The sequence below is a fragment of the Lepidochelys kempii genome, chromosome 1 (genome assembly GCF_965140285.1).
Source record: "Lepidochelys kempii isolate rLepKem1 chromosome 1, rLepKem1.hap1, whole genome shotgun sequence".
In the NCBI taxonomy this organism is placed as follows: domain Eukaryota; kingdom Metazoa; phylum Chordata; order Testudines; family Cheloniidae; genus Lepidochelys; species Lepidochelys kempii.
In genome coordinates this window covers 51,427,109-51,453,786 of record NC_136380.1, presented here as the reverse complement: position 1 = coordinate 51,453,786, position 26,678 = coordinate 51,427,109, and the positions used below count along the sequence as shown (strand labels likewise).

General features: G+C 40.0%; 1 protein-coding gene across 6 annotated transcripts in view; it reads right to left on the bottom strand.

The window, feature by feature from the left end:
• NBEA (neurobeachin) overlaps positions 1–26,678 on the bottom strand; it is an 848,497-nt gene that overhangs the window by 357,911 nt on the left and 463,908 nt on the right. For all 6 annotated transcript variants that reach the window (XM_073341812.2, XM_073341823.2, XM_073341834.2 and 3 more), the window contains 2 exons: positions 18,934–19,042; positions 14,960–15,126 (listed from right to left, as the gene is read on the bottom strand). In XM_073341812.2, coding sequence (XP_073197913.1) covers positions 14,960–15,126; positions 18,934–19,042 — 276 coding nt within the window. The remainder of the gene's footprint in view (positions 1–14,959; positions 15,127–18,933; positions 19,043–26,678) is intronic.

Sequence of the window (26,678 nt, the reverse complement as noted above, 5' to 3'; positions counted from 1 at the left end):
AACTCCTGGTTTGAATGCCAGCAAATCACACCAAGTCCCAGAGTGGAGAGAAATTAGGAGGCAGTAATGGAAAGGGGAAGGTGGCTTTGATAAGTCCTAGTAATGACAGAAGAGCTTTGCTGATATGATGGAAGCTGGACTGCCGCACATGCTTCTCCCTGTTGCTGGACTGAAGGAGGAGCAGAGTTCTTGCTTAACTTGTTAAGCACGAACCTTGGCCTTTCTGTTGGCAGAGAGTTGTTTGTCACTCTGAAATACTGTATGAGGACTTAGTTTTTCCTTACATCTCAGAAACTTTTCCTGACTTGGAGTTGTCAAGGACTAATATTCTTTTCTTCATTTACCACCTTCCACATGTTCAGATGGGAAAAGAACTGCCTTGTAGCTAGCTATCTTGCCACAGAGTAAATCTTGGGATTCTCAAATTACTGCTACCACGAAAAATATTGGTAGTCAGTTGTATAAAATCAATTATAGAAAGTTTTAGATTTTTGTTGTTGTTTTAGGTAAAGGCAGAGATCGGTAGATCTACTGTTTTCACAGCTTGGAAGGAGAGAATATTGGTAAGGCTTATCTCTTTGTGCCAGTCTTGGAATAAAAGGACTGATCTGCTTTCAAATACTAGGCAGTGAGAGGAAATGCATTAAAGATGGTGTGGTGTGAAGAAGATACTGTAAAGGAATAAATAGAAATGAAAGAAAATAACCTGAGTGGAAGAATGGAGCAGCTGTAAGCGCCATCAAAACTGAAACTCTGTAAATGGGGAAGACAACGAAGAGATTTAGACAGCACTTCACTCTATCTGCAAGCAATGGATGACAGTGAAAAGGAAGACAATCAGAAGGTAACCACCTTATTTTGGCCAAGCCCTTGGTCTCATCAAGAGGGTACACCCTTTGGAGAGGCAGGAAACCAAAACAATTGAAGAAAAGTTTGAGGACATCTTTCAGGGGACAGAGAAGCTCTCAAGAGAGAGCAGAATGTAGATCAAAGAGCCCAACTATTCCACAGCACATGCCTGTAGGAAAGTTTCCCTCACTCTAAGGCAGAGGCTAAAACAGGAGCCGGATAGGCTCATTGCTCTGGGAATCATACAGCAAGCTGAAGAAGCAACAGAGTGGGCACACTCATTGGTCATTGTATAAAAAGAGACTAAAACCTTCACTTATGTATAGACCCCAAAGAAATAAATGTGTAAAAAGGGAATGTTTTCCACTAGCTACAAGGGAAGAAATTTGGATCGATATGCCTGATGCCAAATAACCTTCTACACTGAATACATCAGCAGGTGCTCTTAGAAAAACAGTGCACACGTGTGCACATTCAGCGCCCCCTTTGGGAGACACTGTTTTTGCAGGCTTGTATTTGGCACCCGAAGGGTTTCACTGGAAAATAAAAAAAGATTTTTGATGATAGACGGGTTTGTATAGATGATGTTTTGATCTGGGAGAAAAACGTAGAAGAGCATAACCAAAGATTCTGGGTAGCTTTGGAAAGAGCCAGAACTCCTAGACTAAAGTGAAACAAACAAAAATATGAATTATGTGTAATGGAAACAACATACCTGGGAGAGAAGTTAATACAGCAAGGTGTACAGGTACTTCACAATAAGGTTGAGGCGGTCATCAACATGCCTGCCCCAACAGACAAGGAAGGGATACAAAGATGGAATGAAGAACTACGTATGGAAATTTGTGCTTGATCTAGTTGCTTAAACCAGCAACCTAATGGACTTGGGATGCTAAACTTAATAAATATTTTGAGAAATTGAAGGAGTTAAACAGGCCGCCGTCCTGAGGTACTATGGTGGAAAATGCAAAACTAAGTTGTTCACAGTTGCCTGGCACAGTCCTCTTACAGCTTTATGGTTAAAACTGCAGAACAGAGGCTTATGAGTCATGGGTACTAACCAAAAAAATGTAGTCTCAGTAACTCAAAGAGAGGAGGCAGCTTTGGCCTTACTCCATGAGCATAAAAGGTTTCATGTCTTTGTTTATGGAAGACAAGTGTTAGCTGAAATTGACCATAAACCACTTATATCATTGCCAAATGGGACTGGCAACCATCCCCCTGAGAATACAGAGATAATTTTTTCAATTACAAATATATGATTTGCAAATCTAATACAAACCTGAGAGATATTTGGTGGCTGCAGATACCCTCTAGAGCATTTGACAAAGGTAGAGTGGAACAAAGTCCAGTGCTAGTCACTGTATATGTCAATTTGATTTAGAAAGACCTATCCAGTCTCAGATGAAATGTGAACTGTGATTGCCAGAGCAACAGTTCAGGATGAAAATCTACAGAAAATGATTAAGGATATTAGCACAGAGTGGCCAGCACAGCACGTTCCCAGCCTCTATCACCAATTCAGAGGAGTATTCTCAATACTAGATGGGATTTTGTTTAAAAGCACCAGGATTGCAATCCCTAAGGCATTACGGAAAAATATGTTGAAAAAGATTGAGAAATGTCTTACTTGATAATTTCCTCTCTGTTAGCAGCTTCTCTCGGAATTAATTACCCATGGACTAATGTGCCCCACCTGTATTTGGAGGCTGTCTAATGTTGTACCTGGAGGCTCCATGATTTAAGTTCCAGCCACCAGAACAGTTCTAACACAGCAGCAGAAACACTCCAGCAACAAATTATCACCATTAAGACACTTTGATATGATGTATTATATTAACCTTAAGAAAATATATGTCTTCATCTTCCTTTATAGCAAATTTTCAATTTGTATTTTTTGTTATTTGCTAAACTACCAAGGTGGGTTTAAATCAGAGAGAAGTTGCTAACAAAGAAATTATCAGGTAAGAAATTTCTCTTTCTATTGCACAGCTTCTCTCCTCATTTGTTACTCGTGGGAAGTAGCCAGCAATAAATCCCAAAAGTAGGGAGGGAAAGGATAAACAAAGTTTAATTATTATAGTGGAATAATTGGCAGATATGGAAGTTCCCCCATATAAAGCAAGAGCTAAAACTAAGGAATTACGTGGGCACCAACCCAGGAGCATCTTCCTCCCAAAGGATGTCCTTGCAGAGGAATGGTAACTTACTTCATAAACCGTCCTCAGATGAGGCTCATACACTTTTCCCCTCAGTGCCTCAGGTACTTCTGTGAATTGTTTCCAAGATGCCTAGCATGCCAGCTGATGCAGAATTTTAATATCTTTCTTGCAGCAGCTTTGAAGCCCTATGGCCTTGGCATTTTGGATACAAGATGAACAAAGTACTATTGGCATATATATTCCACATGCTTGAGATAGATCTTTAGAACTCTAGGCATGCCCTTTTATACCACAACTTTCCAAGGGTTAGAACAAAATGATGGGAGAACTATCTCCCTGCCATGGTAGAAAAGAGAACCTACCTTGAACAGAAAGGTTTCTGGAGTTATAAGAATAACCTTTTTCTCATGACAAAAGCAGTGTGATTCTTGTAAGGATATGGTAACTAATTCCAAAACTTGTCCTTTGGAGGTGATTAGAAAGTCCTGGCTTGTCTAATTTGTCCATGCAATTAAACTTAGCACCGGATACTCAAATTGGAGGATCCAATGTGCTGGGCTAGAAAATGCTGTCTTGGCTGGTACCCACATTTCTATGGTGCTGAATTGTAGGACATCAACCAATCCTCCTGGAGAAACTCTAGTGTAGCTAAGATCACCAGAACTTTGGGATTATTATAATATTTGTATCACAACCATAACTAAAAGTCAGGACCCCACTGTGCTGAACACTGCACAAACAAAGAGGCAGTCTCTGCCTCATACAGCTTTCTATTTCCCCTCACACCAGAACTATGAATGTGACCAAACCAATGAATGAAACCTCCTGGTTCAGTGAGGGTTAATGAAGAATCCATGCTGAACTATACTTCCTCGTCTGTGAGTGCCTCTGTGAGTACCATAATTGTCCACTACATGGTTTCTTGCACCTTACACTGATGCAGCTGGTACTGGTCATGATCATAAGACAGGATTCTGGACTTGATGGACCACTGCTCCAACCCCATATGGCCATGTTTCTGTCTTCTTTTTTAAAGAGGCATTGAAATGATTTTGTATGATGAGATTTTGGAAATTTGTCTTCCAAGTTTGCTTGCTTCTATAGTGAGTATGCAAGGGTCTAGAGTGAAAGTTGGGTTGACTTTCAGCATGTTGTTGGAACTACCTGCCCACAAAGGGGCATTGGATGTTATTGAAGAATGACACCTAGCTTTCCATTGTATCAACCAAAATGTGTGACATTTCATTGTTTTATATTAAAATTATTATTTATGACATTTCTTTGTTTTATATTAAATTTTTAAGTTTAACATTTGGCTTAATCAGATATCCTTATCTGGATCTTATGACACCTTCAAAGGAGGCATCGACAGGAAACCATGTACCTAATAGTACTTGAAGAGGAAAATATTTTATTAATATTGAGTTCCTTACAAGCCACCGACTGATATCCTGTCCTTGAAAAGACTTGTAGGTGGTGGTGGACTTTTGTCTGTGCGTGTGCGATTCATGGCTGTTTACAAGGGGGAAGTACTCCACTATTCATCCTGGCACAGGGACCACAGAACAGAAGAGAGTTACTGCAACACATACCTTGACCATGGAAGTAGCTTGCTAGATGTCCCCAGGAGCCTGAAAGGCTGCCTACCTGCTCTTTGAGGCTGTCTAGGACTCAACTAAGTACTGGTTTTATTCAACATCTTTATTTATGATCTGGATGATGGGATGGATTGCACCCTCAGCAAGTTTGCAGATGACACTAAACTGGGAGGAGTGGTAGATATGCTGGAGGGTAGGGATAGGGTCCAGAGGGACCTAGACAAATTGGAGGATTGGGCCAAAAGAAATCTGATGAGGTTCAACAAGGACAAGTGCAGAGCCCTGCACTTAGGAAGGAAGAATCCCAGGCACCACTACAGGCTGGGAACCAACTGGCTAAGCAGTAGTTCTGCAAAAAAGGACTTGGGGATTACAGTGAACAAGAAGCTGGATATGAGTCAGCAGTGTGCCCTTGTTGCCAAGAAGGCCAACGGCATATTGAGCCGTATAAGTAGGAGCATTGCCAGCAGATTGAGGGAAGTGATTATTCCCCTCTATTCGGCACTGGTGAGGCCACACCTGGAGTACTGCGTCCAGTTTTGGTCCCCCCACTAAAGAAGGGATGTGGACAAATTGGAGAGACTCCAGCAGAGGGCAACAAAAATTATTAGGGAGCTGGGGCGCATGACTTACGAGGAGAGGCTCAGGGAACTGGGGTTATTCAGTCTGCAGAAGAGAAGAGTGAGGGGGGATTTGATAGCAGCCTTCAACTGCTTGAAGGGGGGTTCCAAACAGGCTGGAGCTAGGCTGTTCTTTGTGGTGGCAGATGACCGAACAAGAAGCAGTAGTCTCAAGTTTCAGTGAGGGAGGTCTAGGTTGGATATCAAGAAACACTATTTCACTAGGAGGGTGCTGAAGCACTGGAATGGGTTACCTAGGGAGGTGGTGGAATCTCCATCCTTGGAGGTTTTAAAGGCCCGGCTTGACAAAGCCCTGGCTGGGATGATTTAGTTGGTGTTGGTCCTGCTTTGAGCAGGGGATTGGACTAGATGGCCTCCTGAGGTCTCTTCCAACCCTAATATTCTATGAAGGAGCAACCCAGTACCTCTCAGGGCTTTACTCCAGAAATCAGGATGATTTTGAACATGGAAATGGATTTTTCACTTGTCCTGTAATCCCATAAAGGTGCAGCTTCATGGGGAGTGAAATCCTCCTGTGCCTCTCTCCTGATCACAGACAGCCTGAAGTGCTCCTATGGCTTTAATGTGGAGCCAGCCTGTGGAGTGGGGGATGGGTGGAGAGAGAGACTTAATTCTGACTTTCAGAGTCTGAGCCCCTTTCCCTGGCAGAGCAAGATTTTATGGCTGATGATCAGAAAACACAATTCTCATTCAGCTGCTGTCTGAAATCTGAGTCCCCTTCCCTGGCAGAGAGAGGTCCTTGGGCTGAAAGCCAGCCAGCCACAATTTTCAGTAGACTGCAGCCTGAGGCCAGGTTGTGGAGGAGGAGCAGGCTTCTCTGCATGCACAGAGACACTGCAGAGTTGGGAGAAAGGTGGTAAGCATGATACTGACTTCTGCAAGAGAAACTGTGTGTAGGAGAAAAGCCCCAACAAACACTCCTTCGGGGGGAGCGGACAAAGGAGAAGAGGTTTAACCCCTGATTTTCACTCCACTTGTTCATTAATAATATTAATTGCTGCTTTGCGAAGGACACTCTTGCTTTTGCCTTTTTGGGAGTCTCTGGGATTTGCAGTTTATCCCTGAGTATCATGAGAGTTCCCTGATTCATAATGAAAGGAAGGGAGCTGTGTAGGAACCCTACTTCTCAGTGAAGGGAGCAGAGTACCCACTTCAGTATTCTGGTGTGGGGGAGGAGAGTGAAACCTTTCAGGGTTTTTCCCCATCCAGCCCAGGTCTGGTACAGGGCATACCACTTGAGCTGGCTGGATAGCTTCCTCCTCATCCTTACACTCTCCTCGAAAACTCAGAAGCTCCTGATTGGGTGTTTTGCTGATGGATTCTTGGCTCCTTGGGGCAGGAGGAGACCCAACATGCCAGTCTGACTCTGAGCCCTGGGCTCTAGCAATGCGAGGATTGGCTGGCTGGCAAAGGCCTGGCATAATTCACCCTCTGTAGAGCCTGTAAATGCTACTTCAATAGGGATCACACTTTGATTTAACCCAGGTGTCTGCAGGACAGCTCTAATATGCCTTAGGGGGGCAGAGTCTTCCTGCAGGGAAGATCATGAGAGTGGAAGATCCAGGTAGTTGAAAGCACTAACCTGCTATTTACCCAATCTAGGGGAAGGGAGTGATGGAGGAGGAGGAGAATTATATGACATAACTACACAAAAATGAATAAAAATAAAGGTTTTAAAACAAAATGTTTGAGAGAAACCAAACTGCCAACTTGTTCCACTGCCCGAGGCAGAAAATCTGGTGGCCTGAGCTGACGGGCAAAACATAGTTCCAGAGCCTCCAGCAACAACACTGGATCACCTCCAAATTCCACAGGTGGGGGGCATCAGACCATGAGTAACGAATGAGTAGAGAGGCTGTGCAACAGAAACATGAAGGTCATTTAGGGACTGCAAAATCTAAGTGAAGGGCTGGATATGTTTTATGCTGGCTTTAAATGAACAGCGACATGGAAGAAGCTGTTACGGCTTGTCACATATGACAAAAATATAGCCCGAGTCAAAGAGCCCTTATTAGTGGCATATGAAAAAAAAACCTATGTACTCACTTCCCTGTCGCAGCCTTGCTAAAAAACAATACAACTAAACTAAAAGTGATTGTGCATGGCAAATTTATTTCTGCCAGACACGGTATACCAGACGTATTGATGTCTGACAATGGGCTGCAGTCTGGTGGGTATGAGTTCAAGCAGTTTGCGGTGATGTTTGAGTTTAGACTTGTAACTGCTAGTCCCAATTATCTCCAATCCAATGGGTTGGTGGAAAACGGTGTTAAAATAATATCTACTGAAAAAGACTGAAGAGTCACTCTGATCTGTATTTAGCCCTGTTAAATTACAGTGCAGCGTCTGGTTTGAAACATGGTTTCTTAACTGCAGACATTTTGTTTAACAGAAAACTAAGAACTAGAATGCCTGTAATGGTAGATGCTGATGTTAGCAGAACTGGGGATTTGCAGAAGTATAAAGAGATAGACACAGGTAAAATAAAAAAGCAGTAAGGTCCCAGGATCTGCTCTCAGTTCATGAACATGATGCAGTGTGCATCTATGATGGAAATCAACGATTGTAAATAGTGGTATCCCATGAAATTTCCCCAGTCTTATGAGGCTTTCACCCCAGATGAACATATATCATGCAGGAACAGGTGATCCTTTTGGAAGTTCGAGAAAGTGAGTGCAATAAGGGACACTGAGTTTGCCATGCTGCCTGAGAAAGCCTCAGTTAGGCAACAACCACAAGAGGTTAAGACAACCAAGACCCAGGACATAACACTGCCTGAAGAAATTGATTCACCACTTCCTGACAACAGCAGTATTGATATTCAAGGGAGAACCACAAGTCCAAGTAACAGTACAAGGCAGCTCTGAGAATAATTGAACATTGTTAGCAAGTTGATTATAAATACTTGGAATTTTGTGTTATATCAATTTTGTTTAAGTGTTGTAACCCACACACCTCCTGGGTGTGGTGCTCTGTCTCCCCTCTAGTGGCACCGAGACTACTTAGAGATTAATGAGTCGGCTACAGCCCTAGCTAAGAGCCATGTGGCTTTTAGTTCATGCATTGAGCTTCAGAGGTCCCAGGTTCAATCCCACCCGCTGACTGGGGTCTGTCGGTGTTACATTGTTATTAGTAAGTTTTGGGCTGGAAAGGATGATGTGGTATTGGAAATTGTATCTTTAAATTGCTTAGTTTCCCAGACTGGAAGTCTGGAGAAGGGTTGCTGCTGAAGCCTTCAATGCAGAGGCAGCTGGGAAACTGAAAGAAAGCCCTCTTTATTCAGTGACGAACACCTGGGGTCTAGAGCACAACTGTACACCACTGACAACAGCAGAGGCTGTCTAGAAGAACAATACTCATGGTGTTGAATATCTCCAGTCCAAAAGATGAATGATCTTTGTGCAAATAATGCAGGATAGAGCAATATTTTTGTCAGATGAATTAAAACCTACCCATTGAGTTGTCTGTTAGTTAAGGGGCAGGTGGTATAAGTTCTGTGTGTAAACAGCAGCCAGTACCAATGTGACAACCTATAGATTAAGCCTGCAAAGACGAATATCTTGAGCAATAAGCAATCTGAAGACTGTGAACCTAAAGGTCCTCATCAAATCTAGGCCTGAGATATCCATATTCAGCATCAGCAGAAGACTTTGGCCTAATGCAGAGAAATGACATATCCCTCAAAACAGGGAGTTCACCAACGGTTTACAGAGGGATCTTTTAAAACAAAAGAATTCCTAAGGAATAAAAGTATCTGATGTTCCAGAGATGGGTTACATGTACTACAGCACCAAATGAAGCAGGCATATCGAAAGGAGACATGGAAAAGTATGATACTAGTAGACCAAATGTCCTGAGGCACAATCTGGTGACAACTAAAGTATTTAGCTGAAACAGGGAGATGTGTTAAAATGTCCCTGCAATTAGAGAAAGAAAACCCTAAAAAAATTAGATATTGTCTTTAGATAAGTACCAAAAATTCAGAAGGTGTTCAGAATGAAGGAATTAGAATTCTGGAAGGAAGCTAGAAATAAACAATGAAATACTGGAACTGCAGTGTCTGATGTCCACGGGATAGAAGCTGATCTCATATTTTTATGACGAGAATGAGCCAATCCCATTAAGCTAGATGAAAGGTGAAAAGGAGAAAAAGTGTGTCTTTATGTTTTGCTATGATAGATTCCGTCCTGGAACTAAAAATTTGGATCTTTCCTCAAAAAGACCTCAAGTTCTTGGCTTGAGTCTCTAGGGTTTGGTCCAAGTTATGCCACCCAAAATGTCACTGGAGTAGTTGCTGAATTATCTGAACAATCTGCAGCATCATATGTTCCATAAAAGCCAAGAGATTCAAGAGGGCTGGATGTGGCTCCAGAACCTTTTCTTCTGGTCTGCAGCTCCCTCTGCAATTAAGAAATGGATCAGGACCATATCTGGCTCCCTGCTCAAGTTAGAAGGCCTGGGAAGGAGCTTCAGCTCAAGTAGGTGGAGTTTAGGAGAGATCTTGAGCAGGGTTAGGCACAGGCACTTCAGTGTTCCTGTCTTTCCCCTTGGTAACAGCCACACAGGTGGTGACAGTTCCAGAATGCCCCAGAGCCTGAGTTTAAGGGAGGCTCCTTCACCGACAATCCCCTGCCTTCTCTCTGTGTTCCAGTCCATTTTGCTGTGAGCAATCAATATCTGGCTCAGAGGAGGCATCTTTAAACAATCTTCCTCCTGCTTCTGTAGTTGCCAAGTCGCACAGGTTCAGAGAAGTGCTTTCCTCCTTCAGCCCTTCCCCTTCCAATGAACAAGCACTCAGAGGGGAATACCCCAGCGGAAGAGGGAGGATGAGAGAAAAGTGGGGAACAGGGAGGTTGAGAAAGTGGGAGAGGATGCCAATGAGCAGAGAAAAGAAGGTGAGTGGGTGGGTGTGAGAAAGAGAATAGACTTGGGAGGATGAACAGCCCCAGTGCTGCATTAATGGACTGAAGAAGAGAGGTTCCACAAAATGTAGTAATTGTCTTTATTTGCTTTATTTAACTCTGGTCTCTAGAGAGGCACATTCTGCATCCAGAGAGGACTGTAAAATTAGCGTCTTGTCAGGGAATGCTCTACTCCTATAGCTCCGAAGTGAAAAGGTAATGTGGCCCTCACTACAGAACAAGTTTGACAGTCCTGCCTTACAGCATTAATGATTAATATGTTTCTTGTATCCAAGATTACGAAAGCTGGTTGTAAACAGAAAAAAGCCTAAATCCAGTTTGTATATGTATTATTTAATAAAGTCTGTTAAATCTAGGTAGAGGTCAGCTTCAAGCAATTGATTTTACAAGGATCCATCAAACCAAACTTTTTTTTAAATGACTACTTTCTCATTATTGCAACCCCCCTGAGAACATCAAACAGCTACTTTCAAAACACCTGTGATGGATATTTAACATCAACATTTAGACTATAACTTGAACCTAGACTTCTTCACATGTTCTGGATCTGCCATGATGAACATACCTGAAAGTAAAGTCACCACACCTGAGGAAAAGCAGTAACCTTTTTTTTTTTTAAAGCAACAAATAGAAAGTGTAACAAAACACTGAACAGACTCTTCTTAAAAACGTCTACTATTTTGTGGCAGGGAAATTTAAAGGAAAAAAACCCAAACAAATGCTATTTATTCATGACCCTGCTATACTTTCCCTTTGATACAATGGAGTTTGTCAATATACCAGTAAGGAAGGAAACAAAATCATTTTGTCTGTACTAAAACTGGAGTGAAAAACATCTATCTGTGAAGTGGAAAAAGATAAAACTGATAGTTAAATATTACTTACAGCCTTTAAAAGGCTTTAAACAATATAATATAAATGATTTCCAAAATATATATTATTTCTCTCATATAGGTAAAGCAGAAAGGTATTGTTGAACAAATTAGTTCTCAGACCAGCAGTGCTAGGTTACATAATCCTTACCCATGCTTGTGGGAACTTATTCTCTCTCGTGGAGTAGTTAAGTAAATGCTTACTAATGTAAGTTGCCTACAGTAAGAAGCTATGCAAAAGGTAATCTGAACTGCAATTCACTTGTGATTTTATGGCTACTTTTAAGGCTAATCATTGTCTACTCTCTGTAGAGTACAATTAGCATAACTGAAATATTTTATGTGGCATATTATTGAGTTTATCCATACGTATTCTTGTTTTTCAGACCTTTTAAAGACAGATTATGTTAATATATTCAAAATTCATACTTTGTAAATACTATAAAAGTTCACTCAATCTTGAAGCATCAAACTTCAAAAGCAATTTGGCTAGCCTTTTTTTATCCTATTCTTTGAAAATCTTGTCTGCCCTTTCTGAATCCTAAGACAGTAGTCATTCATTGTTCACATTTTTCCTCATGCTGCTTCCAGTATTCAACCTCATTCTGTGTTCCATTACCAAAAAACCAGACAGCTAACAGTATGGCATCCCAAGAGTAAGCATATCAACCATTGGTAGTTGCTTTCTCCAAAGGCAGCATATGCAAGGGTACAAAAACTGGGAAGATGTAAGGTAAGAAGAATTTATTATATTGGATCCCAAACACAATACAACTTGTATCTATTCTACACCTGTGACACACACCATGAAACCAGATCTTACTTTTCATACCAAAAACATTTGTGCTAAAGACCTTTAAAATAGTCTTTGGACATGTATTATACATACTAAACATGAGGCTAGCTTGATTCTAGAGACTCCAAGCTTCCAGGAATCATACCTGTTAGGATATAGATATTCAGGCCTGTCTGCAAAGGCCTGTACTCTAAGAATTTAGGTGTATTCTTATTACTTGGCTAGTTATAGAGGTATAAAAGAAAGAATCAAAATCACTGTCTGCTGGTATAAGGGCCTTCTCTTACTGTGACAGTCTGAGGCCCTGTTCTTAGGCTAAGGCCTTTGGCTAAGCAGCAGAGGCAGCCATAAGCTGGGAAGCGAACGGTCACATCCTCACATTCCAAACTAGTCACATTGAAATAAGGTGCTATTGGGCTGTTAGGCACTATCAGGACAGGATTGTATTCCTATCACCTCCAGAGAAAGGGAAGTGCCTAGAAAATGTAAAAGGAAACTTAGTTTGATAGCATCCTGTCTGGCAAGAACTCACTTATCAATAGCTGGGATGTGAAATCCTCACTTCTGTGTTGTTCTATCATTGTAGTCCCCATTTCCCTATTGTTTGTCTGTATAATCTCTGTCTGGTTCTGTGATTGTTCCTGTCTGCTGTATAATTAATTTTGCTGGGTGTAAACTAATTGAGGTGGTGGGATATAATTGGTTAAAATGATTGGTTAAGGTATAGCTAAGCAGAACTCAAGTTTTACTATATAATCTGTAGTCAATGAGGAAGTGACGGGGTGTGGGTGGGGGTAGGCATGTGGGTGTGTGAGATGGGAACAGGGAATGGGGGTAAGAAAATTGGAATCATGTTTTGCTAAAGGGGGAGATGGGAACAGGGAATGGGAGTAAGGAAATTGGAATCATGTTTTGCTAAAGGGGGAAATGAGAACAGGGAATGGGAGTAAGGAAGTTGGAATCATGTTTGGCTAAGGGTAGGAATGGGAAGGAAACTGAAATCATGCTTGCTGGAAGTTCACCCCAATAAACATCGAATTGTTTGCACCTTTGAACTTCGGGTATTGTTGCTCTCTGTTCATGTGAGAAGGACCAGGGAAGTAAGTGGGTGAAGGAATAAGCCCCCTAACAATACCCACTTCTTAAAAGCACTTCCTTACCCATCTAGATGCCAAACCTCTTGGACCTTACATAAGTTTTATTTTGTGGAACCAGTGGACAGGTTTCTTTCACATGCTCCTTCTTGGGACAATTGGCTACTCCCTATGTGTAGCGTCAGGGCCTCTTTCAAATACAAAGGATCTTCAGGAAATAAGTTTTTCATTCTGCATTGGGAACTGGGAAAAAGCTTTTGCCATTAGAAATGCTACCCTGACAACACAGGTCTAGACATCTCATGAACCATATTATGGTAGCTAAGGAACCCCTGAGTATTCCCTAGCAACTGTGTGCTAGGAATTACCTGGCATGCCAGTTAGCCTGTGGCAGCTAGGGATTATATTTGTGGAGTCCCTTGCTACCATGTAAAGGTTTATGGAGAGTTCTATGCCCCTGCAGTCACTACACTAGCACTGGCAGTGGAACATTTTCCCCGTATCTGCTGCCAGACTGGGAGATGTCCTAGATTCCCAGTGACTATTATGGATTTGAGGGAGGGGCAGTGGCCCTTACCTGGTAAGGCTAAAACTGTAGATTAGGGGAGCAACCACGTCTCCCCCCAAAACCCAGGAGAGAAGCTATTTGGCCCCAGCGGGAAATGGTAGATCACCTATCACTTCCAAGAAGACAACTGGCTCATGGCTTATGGAGATGGTGGCCTACAGCTGTGCAAGCAGCAGCTCAGATTTATATCATCATCAACTTGAGCTGGTTTTCACAGAACACAACAGAACTGAAACCCACCTCATTTTGAGCAGGGATTTTAAAGGAACACTTAAGATCGATGAGCCCAAAATTACACCTAACTTTTAAAAAAAAATATAAACTACTGTATGTTGTTCTCACTGAAATCTGCATTTTTAGTTAAATAGGAAGCACCTTCCCATTCACAGAAATATTAAGTCTAAATAGAAATGAAACATCTGTTTTTACACTTCTTACTTGCACTGGTTGTGTTGATTCCTCCATTACATACTTGAAAATAAATGATACACATGCAAACATAGTGACAATAGGGTGAGAACAATATACACAGTATTTATGAGATACCTTAATATTTATGGACATATAATATTCATTATACATCTATTCTAATGAGGCTTAACTCTAATTCCCTAGAACATATATTAGAACCTCATTTACTGTATTGTCAATTAAAGTACAGTTTAGTACTATTATATTTTGTACTATTATATTTTGAACCAAATTTTCAAAATATGTCTGCAGAAGGGAGCACGCACTTTTCTCATGCCCAGCTTGGGCATGAGATATGCTTGGGTACACATGTGCAAATATTTGACTTGTGCACGCAGAGTTTGGTTGCACACACTAGGTATTGACCTTGTTTGTCTGTGAGGATAAAGATTTACCAGTGTATTGTATCAAAGTATATACTGATTATTTATACAGAAATAGTTTAGTAGATAGGGCACTAGTCAGGTGAGCTGGGTTCTATTCCTTGTTCTACCACTGACCTCCGTGTGATCTTAAACAAGTCATTTTGCCTCTCTATGCCTCCTCCCACCCTTCATCTCTCTTTTCTATTTACATTGTAATGTCTTTGGGACTGGGACGGTCTCTCACAACCTGTTCATACAGCAACTAGCCCAAAAGGGGCCCCGATCCTGGTTGGGGCCTCTAGGCCCTATTGGAATACAAATAATAGTGCTACATGATGATCAACAAGCATAAGTATCTACAAATTATCTAAAACAAATTTTAATAAAATATTGTGTTGATGGGCTATGGAGAGCATTGTATCTGCACATCATGTACTAGAAGAGGAATCTCCACACAGGAAGACTTTTGAGGAAAAACAAGAGAGATATAAAGAAGACAAAAGTTCTCTTGAAATGATTCCCACCATCAGCACATCCAATTTTTAATTGTACAGAAATGGCTGATTCATTTTAAATTTTGAAACAAATGTTTATAATTACAGATTTATGATTACAGCTTACCTGTGAGAGACTGCTCCCCAAGCACCATGTTTGTTTGTTAGGATATTCAGTATCTTCTGTTTCAGCTGATTGGCAGTAACATGATCGCGATGTTTAGCAGCACTTATAAGGTGGTCACACATCTTTTCCTCCTCTCTTCTATCAGCAGCATATTGAGCACACTGTGACTAAAAATTAAAAAAAAAATAGTGAATAGTAAATAGAATAATTCAGGAAGTGCCTACAAGTTGCTTAGGACTGATTTTCATATATCTGAATTCTCCTTTCTACCTACATCTTAGTCACCTTTGTTCTCACTAAACTCAGCATTTCTAGGTACCGTAAATAAGAAGCACCTTACCATTCACAGAAATATAAAGTCTAAATAGAAACACAACATCCATTTTTAAACTCCTTACTTGCACTGGCTGTGTTGATCCCTCCATTACATACTCCTAGGGAATATAAGAGCATTAATGCTAAGTTAAGGTTTAGAAATTAAGTCATCAAAAGTGAGGAAATGCAGAATTACAATGAAAACACACTTAACTCTGCCTCTTTGTGCTTATGTCTTAAAATATGGCCTCTTTTTAGATTATAAATTATTTGCCAATTAATACCTTATACAATACTTTATACTCTGTAATTTCTTATTCAATATTGCACATAGAAACCTACAACACTGTACCAGACAGACTTAGCTTGACTTTTAAGTCTCACTAAGATCTACAAAACAAGATCTTAATAGTTCACAAGTTCAGTACTTTTATAATTATGGATCTTAAAGTAGATTTCCATTACCTTTGAAATTAAATGTCTATTTCCTTAATCTCCATATGTTAAAACATGCAAAACACACCACAAGTTACATACAGGTAAAAACAGTTGGATAAAGTAAAACGGGATAAAAAAATCTATCAGAAATACTTGAAACTGAAAACAAAGCTAGAAATAATTATTTGATCATGTTGCTTTCAAAATCCATCTCTCAAGGAATTTCAATAATTATTGCCGTTTCCGTTACAGACTGATTGTGAAAAAGATTCCATTATCAAAACACTGTTAACTTTAGTTTCTATCTTCTAATACTTTTGTTCTCTTTGTAGCATATAGAATTATACATTTATCTACTTTATTCTCAAAAAGAGACTGAATTCAAATTCTCAATACTCCTTTAAGTAGGGATCTGTTTGAAAAGTCTGAATAGGGCAAATGTGTCTATGGCGATTAAAAAAAAAATCACAGTTTTCTTACAGAGATATGTCGTAAAAAAACTACATTATTCTCAAATTATTTTCAATAAATTGTGTTGGTTATTTAATGTGTGTGTGTCCAATGATCATTTCTGAATAAAATCCCTCATTTTGAGCTAGGTGTTCTTAAGTTTATGCATTCCATAATAACTGATTGTTTCCCATTTTAAAACAAATTCAATGAAGATTTAATACTACCTAAACAAAGTACTATATAATATTGATTATACCAGCAGTTGCAATTAAGCTAACATTCTACTGGAGACATCTTATTGCATTTCATGAATTCAGGTGTGCATACTTCTATACATTAGTGTTTTTATTACAGAAAATGGCAGTACTTGGTAAGATTTTAACTATGTACTTCATCTACTGTATGTAAAACTATTACTGCAAGACATCTCTTTAAGACAGGAATTACATTACTTTTAAGGGGTTAATTCATTTTTTCAATTTATCTTCATGTACAGGGAAGCACCAATTAGTCCAATGATCTGCCTCAGTAATGAGGTTAATATTTCACCAGCTCATTGGACAGTAAAATTAAATTTTCATTTTTCTTCCTGAACAGTTACAGAGGCTAGCAAAATGAATGTTAACTGGAAGCAATCATTCTGGAAAAACTGGACTCTTTCAATAATAGCCATAGTCATAAGACAAAATTCACTAGTGTTAACTTTACACACCCTTATGCTCACATCTACACACCCACATGCACCCACACTGTGTCACTATATAACTTTAGTCCAGTAGTTCTATCAGTAATGATATAATTGAAGTTTGAGAGATAAAAGTGAGATAACTTGACTGGTAAAATACTCATTCACTTTTTTTCCTGCCGTGAACAATAATTGGCATACTCAAAATAATCAAATATTTACAAAATAAATACATTTAAATATTGTTTAATAAAATAAAACTGATTTATAATTTAAAATGCAGTAGATGGTAAAAAAGACTTTCACACATCTTTTAAGTGGGATGCTTGCTAATATGATATGATGCCTATGTAACATTATTACAACATCAATATGTAAAACTGTTTCAGACTTTAAGCACCATCTTACTTTAGGTATATCTAAGATTCATAGTGGTACATGATTACATTTAATTTTTTTTATTTTAATTACTTACAGATTTTATCTTGCCAATTTCAAACATATTTCTAAGGCTTTTCACAAGACAATAAGTATAATAAAAATGTTATAGAGAAATGTCTTGGTTTCCTTACTAGAAAATAAGATTGACTTAAGGCTGTTCCTTTAGGGAATTTAGTTAATATTCTAAATCTTATTTGCTAACAGAAGCTGGAAGTTAATTGAATTTTCTCATTTTGTCTAGAGTTCTGACAGATCTTATACCTCAACATATTCTTCAAAGAGCAGATAACTCAATCTTCTATTGTCATTTTAGGTTACTGTATGATGCCCTGATAAATATCAAATGTTATTTATTGTTGAGGCAATATGAAACTTCACTCTGACATACACTTAATTATAAATGTGATTTTATCTAAGCTCAAAATATCCAGTATATGTTTCATAATAAAGTTGTTGCAATCCCATCTGACAAGTGTGTGCTGTCTGGCCTGACAAAATGAAGTAAAGGTTATATGTATTCAAAATGACAACAAGATATCTCTGTGTCTTATATTTTTCTGCTATGTCAAGGAGCACAAGAACTAGTACATCAAAGCGTAGGTTTTAGCGAGCTGCTTCGATGAGATAAAAACCTCATCAAAATTGAGATTACTGGCTTCTATGTCTTGCCACAAGGTGCTTGTTGGCATTCCCTGACAGATGAATATGTTCATACAGCTATTTATTATCTTCAAGGCTACCAAATCAATCAAACCTAATTCTAATGCAATGCCACCCAAACATTAAAACATGCTTGTGTGAATTATTTTATATATGAGCATATAGACACACAAACATATACACATAGGCAAAAACAGGAATAATCAAAATTTTTATATTGAAGCATCATAGATAAACTTTTTAATATCAAAACATATTGCCTGATAAAACCATGTTAAACAAAGATTTTTAACATTGTTCTATCAAAAGTTCTCAAATATATCAAAAGATATGTTTGAACAGGAACATGAGAAATTCTAAGTAAACAAAAAGAAAAAAGTTCATTCATCTCCAGTAATTAATTAATTCTTATTAGCTTAGCAAGAAGAAAAGGTACTGAATATCATCTTCCAATTTATAAGTTATACCCAGTAAATAAGATGAAAAAGTACTAGAAAGCATTGGTATTGGTAGTGAAAATACTATACTATTTACAGAACATCAATATTTATTATTTTTCATAAAGCACTTCAAGTGTGCTAGCCTTTAGTTTTATTTATTATACACAAAACTCACATTCTATTGATAAAATCCAGCAAAAATAATTTCACTATTAAATGTTGTTTGTTTTACTACTTGCAATAAAGTCAGACAAGTTCTTTGTGAACCTTAAAAATCTGCCATATCAAGTTAGTAGGCATTCTGATTAAGGGGTTTCTGCAAGCTGTAAATATTTTCATGCATTTCAGTGAAGGGATAAGAAGATAAACTAGTTCCTTGTGTTTGACATTTACCAAAGCTTTCAAAAACTGGCTTTCAAATGCCTTCAATGTAAATTTCTCTCTCTCTCGGAAAAAAAAAAATCTGTATTGTATGAGGTTACAGTCTAAGTGATGGCTGAGTGAAAACAGAAAAGCAGGAATTCATCTAGTCTTGAGCTTACCTCAAATTCGGCATGTTTGTGTACATCTTCAGCTCTTTGTCGGTTCAAAATAAACTCCGCCTCATTTGCAACACGCACTATGTGGTCTTTCATTGCATGACATAATAATCTAAAACAAAATAAAACACTTGAAATCCATCTTCATATTTGACTTCTTTGAATAAATTATTTTAATAAGTTTGCCTTAGAATGGAAAAAGTTGAAGATTTGCCAAATGAAATATAATTGCTAAATTAGTTTACATTAATAATTTAACTTTTTCAGAAGAGTTCATTGTAATTTCATATTTTTGTGAAAAAACAGAGAAAACTCTCTACAATGAAAGAGGCCTTATGTAGTGAGTTTAGTATCAGCTAGCTAACTAAAGGAAACACTGCTTACAGAAGTGTTGTAATTTGGACCTGTTTATAGTGACACTGCAACCACAATTATAGCATGAATATAGGAACATTATTTCTTTTTTTGGAACAACTGCTTAACTGTTACTGGTAATTCATCTAGCTAACTAAAATTTGAATGCCCACAGTGCATAAAAGATGCAATGTCTTTATATTTTTATGTATAACAGCAGCATAAATCAAAGAAATGCAAAAAAAAATGCACAATATAACTTGAATTATTTGAATGCACCATTATTAAAATATCAGTATTGCCAAAAATCAAATATCCAAAAATCATGAGACTCCTGTCATAAAATCAGATTCTTAATACATAAATTACTTTGGATTTTTTCCAATTTGCTTTTGGTTTTTGAACCTTTTGGGTGAACTCAGGTAATATTAAGCTTTTCTCTTCATTCAAGAGGGCTAGAAACTCACTTTTTTACAAATATGAAAGCTGAGATTAAATGAAAATAGATTTTCTTGTAATCAGAAGTTTCCAGTAGCTGGGGATTTAAGAAAAATATCATGAGACTCATGATAAAATTGCAATTGGCAACACTACATGTCATAATAATTGAAAAAAAACCCGGAATTGAGAGCTCTTTTTCAAAAATGACATTGCTCTCTCTCCCCCTATTATTGTTAGGAGTAGCTCTTTGGGTGGGAATGTCAAAAGTGCTACAATACAGGCCTAATTTTGCTCATTGAAGGCAATGAGAGTTTTGTACATTTGTCCCATGGGACTTAGGTGTTTTGACATTTTTGAAAATCTCGTTAGGTGCTTATTTGCATCTTTAGTGCCTAAATATCTTAAAAATCTAGCCCTGAGTGAACAGATAGCAGTGAGATTTATTCATGGTTATCACTACATTAGTATTTTTCAATTTATAAAAAGGAAGATGTGTCTCAGTTTTATGAGACTCCTGGAGAGGGAAAGAGGCTCAAGGCAACTGCTTCAGGGGATAGGTCAGTGGTACTTTATCAGAGATTTCTGAAAAACAGAATTGCATTTAAATTTGTTGCCATTTCTATTCAAGGAAACAGGACTTTGTACAGTTAATAAATAAACTATGAAAATACTTTACTTGGTGTCACTGATTTCTGCTTCAAACAGGAAACTGGCCTAAAAGGCCCCAAAATACACTTCCATTCAGCAAAGAGGTGGTAGCAACAACATCATTATCGCTATCTTGTCTGAATTAAATCACAGTCCACTAGCTCTTATCCAATCCCAAATTCATGTTGACACAGTGGATTTCATTCAGCTATTCTAGTTGGGTCAGATGTGATGGAGATGAAGAGCTGCGTGTCATCATCATATTAAATATACTGCAGCTCTCAGGTTTCAGAGTAGCAGCTATGTTAGTCTGTATTCGCAAAAAGAAAAGGAGTACTAGTGGCACCTTAGAGACTAACCAATTTATTTGAGCATAAGCTTTCGTGAGCTACAGCTCACTTCATTGGATGCATTCAGTGGAAAAACTGAAGTGAGCTGTAGCTCACGAAAGCTTATGCTCAAATAAATTGGTTAGTCTCTAAGGTGCCACCAGTACTCCTTTTCCTTATATTGCAGCACATAACTCCCCATTAACCAAACCAGCAGCCTCATGTACGACTTGAACAAGAGCGGTGACAACATAGGAAAATCTTCTCAGGGGCATCATTTTCTATGGAGCAGTGGGAGCAGTTGCCCTCCACAACCCCGAACTTTTCATAGCTCCCTGGTAGCCAGGCTGTGGTGTCTCCCCCAAGCCTGCAAGGAGTGCTGTTGGGCAGGCTGGGGTAGGTCACCTAATCCTTACATTATCAGTGATGCCCCTGCCGCCCCCGCCCTAGTCCCCAACAGCTGCACAGGAAGCACCAGCAGGGGTGTGGGCCAGAACAAATCACACAACAAGCCAGGCCCTGATCCAAGCCCTGCGTCAGCGATTGGTGAGACACCCACCCTGGCTCACTGTCTGCCCATATACCTCCCTGCTCCCCATCCCTACCCCCCACAGAGCAGGGAACAGGAGCAGGGAGAGAGAAGCAAGGATGCCCCCGAGCCCCTGAACTTTTCTGAAATGATGTCCCTGACTCCTGTGGCATTAGTATAATTGCTTACAATTACTATTTGGCATCTCTCAGAAAGACAGCAATGTAGCTAGTGTGGTTCAGGGATCCTTTGGTGCCAAGAGAGCCAGGGTTAAATAAGGTTTTACAGGGATCACCTGGGTCTGATATCTGCATAATAGTTCACTGAAGGGTGGCATGTGAAGTCTCTACTGAGAGCTTATAGCCCACTGGTCATCATAATCATTGTGAAATGTATGGATGGATATTTAAGAAGTTATGCATTTGTACTGAAAATTATGTTCTTAAGATCTTGGAGTTAAGGCAGGTCACCAGGTGGTGACATACCTCAGAGCTGTTCCTTTCAGGCAGAGGGTAACAGACACCTATCTCCCTGCCTGGTCATTGGTGTATTACATACCTCACCCAGCATGTCTATTTCCAGACTGAACCATGTGCCAACTAAGTGATTGTGGAATATAGAAGAGAGGAAATCTACAGGAAGAAACAGTCAGCAGGGGGTGTCCTGTTTTTGAAGTATATCTTGGAGTACAAAGAGATACAATGACTACTTCAACTAAAAGGCAAACGGACAGCGTACTTGCCTCATGAAAGAACAATCACAGCCAGGCTGGCTGTAAAGCACTGCAAGGATTTTGGTGAGCAACAGCCTACCCTACTAGACATGAGAGGATCGTGTTAATTAAGACAAGGCTCGAGAATGTGTATTCCTATGTGAAGTACTTTGCACTTTATTAAATTTCATCTGGTTGAAATCAGACTCATTCTCCAATTTGTCAAGGTTGTTTTGATTTCTAATCCTGTCCTCCAAAGTGCTAGCAACCCCTCCCAGGTTGGTGTCATATGCAAATTTTATAAGCGAATTCTCCACTACATTATGCAAGTGATTAATGAAAATATTGTACTCTATTAGACCCATGACACACACCTGTGGAACCCCATTAGATACACCTTCCCAGTTTGACAGCAAACCATTGATAACTTGTCTGAGTATGGTCTTTCAACCAGTTATGCACCCTCTTGATAGTAATTTAATCTAAACCACATTTCCCTAGTTTGCTTATGAGTCTGTGTCAAAAGCTTTACTAAAATCAAGATTATCACTTCTTCAACTTCCTCACATGGACTAGGTCAGTAACCTTGTCAAAGAAGGAAATTAGGTGTGACATGATTTGTTCTTGACAAATCCATGTTGGCTATTACTTATACTCTTTTTAGGTGCTTACAACAGATTGTTTAATAATTTCTTCCAGTGTCTCTCCAAATAGACTGACTGGCGTATAATTCCCCACAGCCTCTTTGTGCCCCTTTTTAAAGATAGGTACTATATTTGCCCTTCTCCAGTCTTCTGGGAGTTCACCCATGCTCCAAGAATTCTTAAAGATAATCGCTAACTGTTCTGAGATTGCTTCAGCTAGTTCCTTAAATATCATAGGATAAATTTCATCGGGTTCTGCCAACTTGAATACATTTAACTTATTTAAATATTCTTTAACCCAGTGGTCCCCAAACTTTTTACCTTGTACCCTACCTTACCCCTTACTGGCGGGGGGGGGAAGTGGACAGGGGTAAAGAGTGCCAAGACTGGGGCAACAGCTGGGGTGGGCGCAGAACAGGGTCAGAATCCAGGACCCCAACTGAGGGCCAGAAGCGGAGCAGGACGGCGCTCCCTCCCTACACTCTGTGGCGGCTGGCCCGGGACCCAGCCCCCCACGGAACGTTCCTCGTTCCCCCATCCCAAGGGGCACGCCCCACAGATTGGGGACCTCTGCTTTAACCTGTAATTTCCACATTGTGGTTTATGTTAACATTAAGTATTTTGTCACAATTAGCCTTTTTAGTGAAGACTGAAGCAAAATGGGCCTTAAACACCTCAGTCTTCTTGATGTCACCAGTTATTAGCTCTCCTTCCCTGCAAAGTACTGGGCCTACATTTCCCATTATTTTTCTTTTGCTCATATTGTATTTACAGAACATACTATCTTTTATGTACTTTGTTAGGTGAAATTCATTTTGTGCCTTAGCCTGATTTTGTCCTACATACTTGTGGTATTTTTTTGTATTCATCCTTAGCAATCTGTCCATGTTTCTACTTTTTGTAGAATTCCTTCTTTGATTTTCAGGTAACTGAAGAGCTCCCGACGGCGCCATATTGGCCTCTTATTAGTCTTCCTGTCTTTCCTCTGCATCAGGGTAGTTTGCTATTGTGCCTTTAATATTGCCTCTTTGAGAAACTGACAGCTCTCATTTGCTCCCTTTTCTCTTAGATTTTCTTCTCAAGGTACCTTTTCTACCAATTCTACCAGTTCTCTAACTTGGCTAAAGTTTTCTATTTTGAAGTTCACTGTCTTTATCCTGCAGCTCTCACTACTTCTTTTCCTCAGGATAATGTAACTGTTTCATGATCTCTTTCACACAAATTGCTTCCAACTAATTCCTCTCTGTTAATCAGAATCAAGTCCGATGTCTAAAATTTGTAGACAGTTAAGTATTTTTATGGTGAACTCCCTTTGCATTACATGCTGAACACAGGTCTAAACTTTCTAGAGGTGACTTACTGAATTGCATTCCAGATAGCTGCTCTGCCTAGGAAAGAGGCTTAACTAATACGTTGAAGCCATCAATACAGTAATCTGAGGCTGTCAGCTTTGAATGATTCAACTACAGGTACCCAAGGAACAATGGGTTTTCTACAGAGAGGTGGATGAAGCATAAAAAGGGGTGGTGGTAGGGGGCCAACCATCAGAACTGAAAGCCTTGCAAGAACAAGAGGGCAGCCTGAAACGCCAGCAGACTCTGACTCACAGAAGGGGTGAGATCGACTCGGGGAGGATGCATCTCAGGACTCTGTTGTTTTACAAAGAGCTGTAACACTCAAGTGCTTTTAAATGTAAAGTAATTGTGGTTAAGAAATTCCTTTGCTAAGTCTGTGTTCCTTGCTTTCCTGCCATGTTGACCCCAAGGAGGTTAAACTAAAAGCCAAGAGTGCCCACAGCCTTGGCCGAACTCTGGGAAAATGTATGCAAGTGACTGGGGAGCTTGTTTCAGGGGCTAGAACCACTAGATTGTGGATCCCATGGCCAAAGAAAGGACTCAGGCAAGCGATATAAGCCAGGGAGTGAGCCTTAGAGTCCCAGAGCTAGAAACAGTGAACAGACTTTGCCCAAACTGAGTTGACTTGGAAGCATGTAGGACCATGTGGTTGGACTACTCACAATAGAATGGTGTCCATACTGGGTCAGGTTGTGACAGTAGTCATTAATCCTCCTACCCAAATGATGTCTTCAGATATGAATTTTCACATTCATCAATTTTCTTTTTTAGTTTTGCTATGTTGCAGTCAGTTCTTGCAAGCAACATATCTTGCATAGACTGAAAGTAAAGAGGACTCTTAGTTTTTTATATTGCTGGAAAAAAGTCATGCTTATGTCCTGTGACAAAGTTCCTGCTCTACCTTGGTGGGTCTTGCGCTTATTGGCGGATTTGCTCGCTTTGGAGCTTCACGGCAGCCCTCAGCTTGGCCGTTTTTCTGAATTCACAGTCCAGATTGACTCCTCCTGTGTCTGACCAGGAGTTGTGAGGATTTGGGGGGAACCCAGGCCCGCCCTCTACTCCGGGTTCCAGCCCAGGGCCCTGTGGAATGCAGCTGTCTAGAGTGCCTCCTGGAACAGCTGTGCGACAGCTACAACTCCCTGGGCTACTTCCCCATGGCCTCCTCCCAACACCTTCTTTATCCTCACCATAGGACCTTCCTCCTGGTGTCTGGTAATGCTTGTACACCTCAGTCCTCCAACAGTCCGTGTTCTCACTTTCAGCTCGTAGTGCCTCTTGCTCTCAGCTCCTCACACGCATACCACAAACTGAAGTGAGCTCCTTTTTAAAACCCAGGTGCCCTAATTAGCCTGCCTTAATTGATTCTAGCAGCTTCTTGATTGACTGCAGGTGTTCTAATCAGCCTGTCTTAATGGTCTCCAGAAGATTCCTGATTGTTCTGGAACCTTCCCTGTTACTTTACCCAGGGAAAAGGGACCTACTTAGCCTGGGGCTAATATATCTGCCTTCTATTACTCTCCTATAGCCATCTGGTCCGACCCTGTCACAGTCCCCCAATCTTTCTGGATGCTCCAGATAAGTGAAAAAGGCAGCCTATTCCTAAATAGCAACAGTCAAAATGTATTACAGAATGCACATTTGATATAGTTTAGCTAAGATCCCGCTCCCTGTCCCCACTCCTGAAGACCTGCCTGCTCACTTGTCCAGAGGAACAGATGTACTTTCATCAGATGCTCATTGATGAGATCTGCCAAGATGCAACTTAGACAAGCTTTGGAGCTTAAACAGAGCTCTGTGTAAGCTTGAAAGCTTCTGTCTCTCACCAACAGAAGTTGGCCCAATGAAAAACATTACCTCACTCACTTCGTGTCTCTAATCTCATTGCTAAACAGTCAGTCCACAACAAACTTGATACACAGCTTTGTCCTTTGCAACATACAACACTAACATCATCAAGCTAGCCCAGTGCTTGGGCAACCTCAACTCATGGATGAAGAATAGCAGACTGAAGCTAAACCGAACCAAAACAGTGATTATGCTGGTTGACAAAGAAAAACATTTTAAGGAATTTTGAGCTATCATGCAGTCTCCTCTGCTTTGAAATGCCAACACACAATTAGTCAGGTCAGTCCACAGTTTAGAAGTGCTCCAAAATTCTTCACGGATACTGAGCTCTCACATACAAAGTGTAATTCAGTGACACCGCTAACATCTATGTATGAGTAAGACACCGTACCGCATCCTCACAACTTGTGACCTGCCTTGTGACCTGCCTTATAAATTACTGTCATCTCCTGACTAGGACTAGGGCATTGCTATGTGTTTAGACACGAAATCGTCAATCCTGAGGAAAATACAACTAGTGCAAAATTCAATAACTCAGCTCCTCAAAAACACAGGCTACTGTGAGTATATTAAACCTGTCCTCTGACCATTACACTAGGTCCCCATTCCTCAGAATATCGTGTCTACTTCAAGATCTTTGGCCTTATCTTCGGAGCTGGGGGTGGGGAGGGTGTAACTAAATGATTACCTAAAGAGAGGCTTCCAGATCAAAACAAGGTTTATAGTTGATAACTCTGTTTCTCTGGTGTCTGAGGCATGCATTACTACCTACAAGGTTATCTTGGCCACCACTTGGCCTTCCTTGATTATGCCCTTACGCTGTCCCCTCTACTGCATGAGAGCTCTGCAAAGAAGGGTGTCAACCTGTCCCATGTAAGAAAGTCATTCTTG